Genomic DNA, 8,505 nt, shown 5'->3' with positions numbered 1-8,505 from the left:
ATAATAATTTAGCTATTAAATAAGATAAAAGGGATAACTATTTAAGTAAACTATTATAGGCTTTAGCAATATAAATAAAAATAGTAACCGAACTAGTAAATATAATAAAATCGATTAATAAGACCTACGTACTAACTAATACGGCTATATAACCTAGTATCTAATATAAATAAAATAAAGGATATAATATTGTTACGGGGTCAGCACTGTTGGCACAGGTGCTGGGCGTAATTGATGTAAATTGAGCTACAAAGAGTGTAAAGGGGAGACGTGTCTACATCGCTCCCTTTAGGAGTCGTGTCCGTGGCGCTCGCACGTGACTAGTCTGGCCATGCCAGATCTACACATCGGGGCGTAGCCTCACATTAGCCCCTACTCCTCTCTGGCGCTGGTGCCCTTTTCCTGTTCCTGGTCCTCTACAACGATCGTAGGGCCGTCGTCTATAGGGTCTGGTGCCGTTACTATCGACGGGGCGTCGCCATTAGTCCTAGCCCGTAGTGGTCCGCGTATTCTCTTGCCCTGTATCTGCAGCTGTGGTTGTATTCCTTCGACTTGCCCCTGGATTTGGGCCGGCTGTGCTTCCGTTGCCACTCGTCGGTGCTGGTATGGTCCATCGTTTTCGAGAGCCGGGCCGTATCTCTGTTCGTACTTATCCAAGGCCGCTGTCTGTTGCATATTGTCTAAAGAGGTCCAGGTCGGGTCTTGCCAACCTTGCCAGCGTACAAGGACTTCCCGCCTACGGCCGCGGCCGGTTCTCTTCCACCTAGCGCATAGTATTTCCTCTACTACTTGGTGAGCCTCCCGTCTACTTGGATAGATGGGGTTGAGCGTCTGTGCGTTGCTGACCAGGCATTGGGTCCGTCCCCGCTCTCCGGAGTTGGTCGACGTGGAACCTATTATAGCAGCCCTCGGGAGGGCTGCTAGTTCAACCGTGTACGGGTCGAGTACCTTGCTTATCGTATACTTAGCGTGCAGCCAGTCGAACTTCTTCTTAGGTCGCTCTGACGCGTAGTTCCGTAAGTCAAGCCAAACCTTATCGCCTACTTCGAAGCGTTCTGCCGCGTTCCGTCGTCTGTTAGCGAAGCGTTCTTGTTGCTGCGTAGCTGTCGCCATTGATGCTTGGCAGAGGTCCGTAATCTGTTGTAGTTTGGTAACAAATTTCTTTGCCCTGGTTTCTGGCGAATGCTGAGGATACTCTTCCGCATATGCTTCCGTAACGAGGAACTGGTGACTTCGGCTCATAGCCGTGTATAGCGAAGAATGGGGACATCCTATAGAGGTATTGACCCGACCGTTTAACGCCATCTGAGCCGCGGGAACCCACTTATCCCAGTCGTTCTGGTTCTGGTTAATCACGGCGCGGAGGTATGCCTGTACTTCTTGGTTCATCCTCTCAGGGCCTCCGTCGGTTTGGGGGTGGTACGCCGTGCTTAGCTGCTGGTCGATCCCCAGTAACTTGCACATGTGCCTCCAAAAGCGGCCTACCCAATTCGAGCCCCTATCGCTCGTTATAGCGTCGGGCCACCAGTGGTAGCGGGCGAAGCACCATAGAAAACGCTCTGCACATGCTTCCGCTTCCATCGTTGGCATCGGTTCGAGTATAACTTCCTTACTTAGCCGGTCCTTGATAACCCAGAGGCAGCGGTTACCGTTCGCAAGGGGGAGGTCCGTAATAAAGTCCATCTGTATCTGGCGGAAGAAGCGGTCCGGTACGGGTAGCGGTCTAAGTAGACCCTTTTATGCTCGCGCCATATCTTCGTACGGCCGCAGACATCGCAGTTACGCAAGAAACGTCGGATATGCTGTTGCATTAGCGGCCAGTAGAAGTCCCTGGATACGGCTTCTATCGTCCCTTCCCGTCCCGGGTGGCCTACTACATGGGAGTCATGAACCTTCTGGATTAAGGAGCCCGTAATTCGTTTAGCGACTCCTGCTCTAGCGGTGCTGCCTTGGCTGCTGCTTCTGTCGTGATCGGTGCGCCTGGCACCCATAAGCGGCCACGTAGTCGTAGGTGCCCCCGAGGATCAATAAAGCACTCGGCGACTTGTACCTTCAGCTTAAGCTTGGGGTCGAGGGACCGAGATCCGTTTCGTACCGCGTTATAAACGCTTGTAAAGACTGGATCCTGGTTTGCCGTTTGCTGCCATAATTGTTGTAGCTCTGGGTCGTGGAAAACCGTGTGTTCTTCTTCGCCTTCTCCCGCTTGAGTCGACGTTACTCCGACGTAGGTACGTAGGGCTGCTTCTGGAATAAGCTGCATATCTCGTGCTTCGTGATCCGCTTCGTTTGGTCGGTCCTGTTCGCGGCGAGAGCGCGTCTGGCACCACTGCTTCCGTCCCGGACGGTACTGGAGCTGGAAGTTAAAACGCGAGAGATATTCAGCCCAACGTGCCTGCCTTTCCGAGAGCTGTTGGCGCGTCATGAAATACTCGAGGTTCTTATGGTCGGTAAGGATAACGAAGTTATCACAGCTTCGTAGCTCGGCTGACCATTGTTCGAGACAACGAATAATAGCGAGCATTTCCTTATCATGGATTGGGTAGTTGCGCTCAGCCGGTGATAGCTTCTGCGAGTGGAACGCTACTGGCTTGCGTTGTCCGTCGACTTCCTGCGTAAGTGTGCCCCAAGCGCCCAGCCGCTACAGTCTGCTTCTACGAAGGTTGGCCTCTCGAAATCCCATTGAGTAAGAATAGGGCGTTCGTAAATAGCGTCTTTAGTGTCTGGAACGCCATATCGTGCTCGTCCGTCCACTTGAACTTAGTCCCCTTTCCTGTTAGTGCTGTTAGGGGTGCAGTTATTTCCGAGGCTTGCGGTATAAATATCCGGTAGTAGTTAACGAATCCTAGAAAACTGCGCACCCCTTCTGGGTAACGGGACTGCCCACTCGACTATTGCTCGTATCCTGTCGGGATCTGCCTGAATGCCAATTCCTGCGTGAATAATGAATCCTAGGTACTTAATCCGCTTGACTCCAAATTCGCATTTCTCCGGGTCTAGGTGTAGTCCATGCTCGGCGAGGCGTTCTAAAACTAACCGTACCTTCCGGAAATGGTCTTCTCTGCTCCCGCTCGAATAGATAAGTATATCGTCCATATAAGCAGAGGCGAACTCGTCGAGGTAGTCTCGTAGGATACCGTTAATATACCGCTGGAAGGTTGCTGGCGCGCCACTTAGCCCGAACGGGGTAACCATCCATTCGAAGAGACCGTACCGGGTGCGGAACGCTGTCTTCCACTCGTCTCCTTCTGCAACCCGTACTTTATGGAACGCTTGTACCACGTCGACCTTAGTGAACCACTTCGCATCTTTTAGGTTGCGAAGTGTGTCCCTATTAGAGGAAGGGTAACGGTCCGACTTAGTGATTGCGTTCAACGCTCTGTAGTCACAACAGAATCGCAGCCCGCCACCTGGTTTCCTCACAAACAGGACTGGAGCTGCTGCTTCTGAACTGCTTGCACGGATAAATCCTTTATCCACTAGGTCTCGTAGAGTCTTCTTAAGAACCAGGAGTTCCTCTCGTGACATACCGTATAGTGCTCCATACGGTAGTGGTAACTGCTGGCCATTCGGGTCCTCCTTGATTCTGATTTCGTGGTCTATGCCTGGCTTATGAGGATTCAGCTTATCAGCTTCCTTCTTCATAAATAGAGGCAGTAAATCGTGGAACCGCTGGGGTATCGTTCGGCGTAGCTCTGCTTCTGACATGGGTTTCTTTGGTGATAACGCCCTTTCGATATCCTTCATGCTGATAGCGAAAATCGCCGTGGCAGCTGCCTCTCTTCCTTCCTGCTTGCGGATCCTTTCAAAGTAACCCACAAAGGTACTGGCTAGTACGTGCTTTGCTTCTTCGAACTCCTTGGCTTTCGCAGAATATTCTCCTTCCCGAGGTGATCTACCCAGTCTGTGTAGGTTCATGCCATAGTCGTTTCTCGTGGGGCACTGAGTACGACTTTGTGTGGCATAACCAGGGTTTTCCTAGGATTAGGGGGAATTCCAATCGGGGCACCACGTAGGCACAGATCGTCTGTATGTGGCCGTTGACCTCCATTGATAGCCATACGAGGCCCCTAATCGTTGCTCCTTCCATTGCCCCTGATGCTCCTGTAATAGCTCGCGGTGCTATTTCCACTATAGGAACTTCCAACTTTTCGACGACTTCTTCGTCAACCGCGGCGTAGCACTGGCATCCCTCGTCTACGAGTGAGGAGAAGAGATTGGTCCTATTGATAATGCTTCGAATTATTGTAGGACCAACTTCCATTTTTCCTGAGAACTTCTCTTTTGCCACTGCTCCGTTCTTTGGCCTCGAGACCCGTCTTTGTTTCGAGGCTACGCATTTCCGAGAGGATGGGGTCTCGCTAAGTCCTGACTCTTCCTCACTAGAGTCGTTACCATCATCTTCCAGCAAGGGCATGATCCTAGCGGTGCGGACTTTTACATCCCTCGACCGGCTAGGGTCCTGTCCTGGCGAGTAGGGGCAAGCGGCAATGAAATGGGTGTTGTCGCCGCAGCGGAGACAACGACCCTCGTCACGGCGTTTATTCCGTTCGTCCTCGGATACCCACCTCGCCCGTTGCTTCCGTCCTGACCTAGGCTGGAAGCGAACCGTCTTGCTCGTTCCACTTGACCCCGGCCGTTCGCCCGTCCTCTCTGACCCTGCCCTGAGTGCGTGTAACCGTCATTATTACGTCGCCGTCATGGTCGCGTGCGTCACGTGCGTTCTGCTCGGCGGGTAACGTTGCTGACGGTGCCGGGGTGTTGTCGTTACCGGCGACCTGGATGTTGCCGATGCCTGATGCCTGCCCTTGGTCACGTTGCCCGCGGGAGCCCTGCTTCCTCTGCAACGCCTTAAACTTCGCGGTGTGCTCGAACGCCCAAGCAATCGGGTGTAGACGTTGGATGTACTCGTTGTAGTCCTTCGGCATGATAACCGGGACTAGTTGCTCACGGAGAGCAGGAGAGATCGAGTTCCGTAGCCATGCGAGCTTGGAAGCATTATCAGCTCGCGCCGCCCGCTTTGGTCAATGTTTCCTCGAATTCAGGAGGAACTTCCCAAACTCTTGGCTGTCTCGTTGAATGAGGTGCGCAGCCTGTCCTGCGCCCTCTCTGTCTGCTGCACGCTGCCGAACGTCTGGGCTAGGTGCGAGAAGAATTTCCGGGGTCTGGGTTGCCCTTCGCGCTCTCTTGCCCAAAACCCTCGACTCTCCTCATCATCTGATCCGGCAAGGTCTGCAGGATCTCGTACCACACGACGTTGTTATTGCCGTTTAGGCCCTCCTCTTCGTCGGTATTGTACTTAAATACCAGACGGTCGAGGTAGAAGTGGAAGGACTCGGGTTGACCGTTCCACTTCGGCCAAGTCATCGGCTTGCGCTTCTTGCCACGGTCCATTTCCTGGGCTGCTTCCGGCCTCGGTTCGACGGGTAAGATCGCCGGGGTACTGAGCACCCCCGGGCTGGGTGTCAACGGTGGCGCTGCTAGGCCTAGCCCGGTGAACATCTTCCGCAGTTCTTCGTCTCCCGCGATCCCAGATAAGATCTGCAAGAGCTCTTGCTCCTTCCTCCATCGGCTCGTTGCGCCGCCGGTCGCGGTGCCCTGCATAACTACTATTGTCCTCCATCTTGTTCGTCCGTCTCGTCGTCCGATCGATCGTCCGTCTCGTCGTTTAGCCTATCGCCTGTCTTGCTGTCTGTCCTGCTGACTGTCCTGCTGACTGTCCTGCTGTCTGTCCTGCTGTCTGTCCTGCTGTCTGTCCTGCTGTCTGTCCTTCTGTCTGTCCTGTCTTTTGTTAACTGGTAGCTCAATATGTTACAGGGTCAGCACTGTTGGCACAGGTGCTGGGCGTAATTGATGTAAATTGAGCTACAAAGAGTGTAAAGGGGAGACGTGTCTACATCGCTCCCTTTAGGAGTCGTGTCCGTGGCGCTCGCACGTGACTAGTCTGGCCATGCCAGATCTACACATCGGGGCGTAGCCCCTTACAAATATAAAGATTTAAAGAGTTATTACTACTTTAAGGAAAGACCTTAAATAAATTAATAAAGAGCTTAAGTTAAGAGAAACTAGCTCTTAAAAGAAAGAATAAAGCCTATAAAATAAAATAAAGAATATCCCCTATAAATACCGGAAATATAATAAACTCTTTAAGGAAGAACTTAAGATAGGGTTACCTAAATATAGCTAATAGGACTACGAAATTTATCTTAAGGATAGAATAACGCTAACGTTTTATAAGATCTATAACTTAAACGAAAAGTAACTATAAATACTATATAACTACCTTAATAAGAATCTATAAAAGGGATATATATAAACATTAATATTTAAAGTAGGCTACCTAGTTATATTTATTTTAAAGAAAAATAGTAAGCTATAACTAGTTATTAACTATAAACGCTTAAACGATATTATAATAAAAGACCGAATACTATTACTACTTATATTAGAACTATAAGATTAACTATATAGTAAAAAATAGTTTATAGCCCTTAACCTTAAAGGCGCCTATAACTTAATATATATAAAAAAGGAATATAAATAGATAATAGCTTTTAAAATAAAATTTAGACTATTTAAATATCTAGTTATACTATTTAGACTTATAAATATACTAGCTATATTTTAATAGATAATTAATAATATCCTATACGAATACTTAGATATCTTTATAGTAGTATACTTAGATAATATCTTAATCTTCTTAGATACCTTAGAAGAATAAGGAATATATCTATAAAGTACTCTACGTACTTTAAAATATAAAGTTACTAGTTAAACTAAAGAAAGGTAAGTTCTATATATAAGAAGTAAACTTCCTTAAATATATAATCTTACTAAGAGAGATATAAATATAATAAAATAAGATTAACTTAGTTAAAGAATAGCTAATACTAAAGAACGTTAAGGATATATAAAGTTTCCTAGGATTTACGAATTACTACTAACGATTTATTAAAGATTTTAGAAAGATTATAGTACTACTATATAACTCAATAAAGAAGGAAAAAGGATTTATATAGGATAATAAAGCTAACGAAGCTTTCGAATATATTAAGACTATAATTATATAAGAACTAGTCTTAACTACCTTTAATCTAGAATAATAAATAGAACTTAAAACTAATATATTAGACTTTACTTTAAGAGTATAAATTAAATAAAAAGATAATAAAGGAAGACTATAACCGATTATATTCTATTTAAAGAAGCTATATAGCGTAGAACTTAATTACCTTATCTATAATAAAGAATTCCTTATAATTATTTAAGCTTTTAAGGAATTTCGATACTACCTTCTTAGAAGTAAGTATAAAGTTAAGGTTTATATCTCGTAAAGAGAGATACGAGAAGTATATATAAAATATATAAAGGTAAAAGTAGAAGTAAGGGGTCGGATAGGTAGGGCAGAGATATTTAATTCTTATAGGAGCAGCAATTACGGTAGGGGAGTAATTATTATATTACCTTAATTATCCTTCTTTCCTCTATCTAACGCCCCTCTTTATATCTATTTAGCATCTTAATTAATAAAGAAGATCCTGCTTAAAGAAGCTACTAATATCCTTTCGACTACTAAGCTTTTTACTGGTTTTTCCCCTCCTTTCTAGCCGTTGCCGGTATATCCGTCTTATCTCTCGCTACCTCTATAGGAAGCTATCGCTACTTCTACTTCCCCTTATACCCCTACCCTCCTTTCTATACCTCTTTTTAGCTCCTTCTTCCTTCTTCTATACCGGGTGTTTTTAGCTTCCTTAGTCCCTCGTGCTAAGGTATATCTTAGAGAACTACGAAATTAAGCTACGCTTCGCGATATTATATAGATTATAAAAATATCTTATACTTTATAATAATATAATAGTTAAATAGATAATAGATCTAATAGGCCGAATACTTATTAAAATTTAACTATAAAATAATCTATAAAATAAGAATAGAAAATAGTTAAGCTAATACCTTTAGTCGATAAAGTAACTATAATATAGGGGTACTTATAGTAAAAGGATAGCTCCTAGAAATTATTAAAAATAGGAACTATTAGTAACGATAGCTAAATATAATATTTAAAGTATAACCTAATAACTTAATATACTAAAAGATCCTAAAATAAATAAAAGAATATAAAGTATTAAATAGATATAATATAAGATATTTAGAAGTTTTAATATATAAAAATAAAATCTAGATACTACTAGAATTATAATATAAAATTATATAAGATATATATAAATATTTAATATATAGATATTAAGGAATCTAAAGAATAATATAATAAATTAAACGATAATATAACTTCTTATAGCTTAAAGAAGTAGTATAATAAGTTATTAAAGAATATAAACTTTATATATAAAGTAAAGCTAAAAGATATAAACTATATAAAGAATTATAACTATTACTAGTACTAGAAAAACTATAAGATTTAATAGCTTTTAACTATATTATAAAGCTATTACTATTAAAAGAACTTATAACTAACGTTAGTATAATAGTATATTTATTATTACC

At 44.3% G+C, this 8,505-nt stretch overlaps 2 protein-coding genes across 2 annotated transcripts; both read right to left on the bottom strand.

Annotated features, from left to right (window-relative positions):
• Nucleotides 1–372: 372 nt before the first annotated feature.
• HRG_02791 (integrase core domain-containing protein) lies at nucleotides 373–1,581 on the bottom strand (the record flags this gene model as incomplete). The annotated part of the gene is made up of 1 exon (XM_044861262.1): nucleotides 373–1,581. The coding sequence occupies one exon, from the start codon at nucleotides 1,579–1,581 to the stop codon at nucleotides 373–375; it is 1,209 nt and encodes a 402-aa protein (XP_044722288.1).
• A 3,555-nt stretch (nucleotides 1,582–5,136) lies between these two features.
• HRG_02790 (uncharacterized protein) lies at nucleotides 5,137–5,601 on the bottom strand (the record flags this gene model as incomplete). The annotated part of the gene is made up of 1 exon (XM_044861261.1): nucleotides 5,137–5,601. The coding sequence occupies one exon, from the start codon at nucleotides 5,599–5,601 to the stop codon at nucleotides 5,137–5,139; it is 465 nt and encodes a 154-aa protein (XP_044722287.1).
• Nucleotides 5,602–8,505: the final 2,904 nt, after the last annotated feature.

This window comes from Hirsutella rhossiliensis (genome assembly GCF_020360975.1).
Source record: "Hirsutella rhossiliensis strain HR02 chromosome Unknown scaffold00003, whole genome shotgun sequence".
NCBI lineage: Eukaryota > Fungi > Ascomycota > Sordariomycetes > Hypocreales > Ophiocordycipitaceae > Hirsutella > Hirsutella rhossiliensis.
This window is presented reverse-complemented; position numbering and strand designations above follow the sequence as displayed.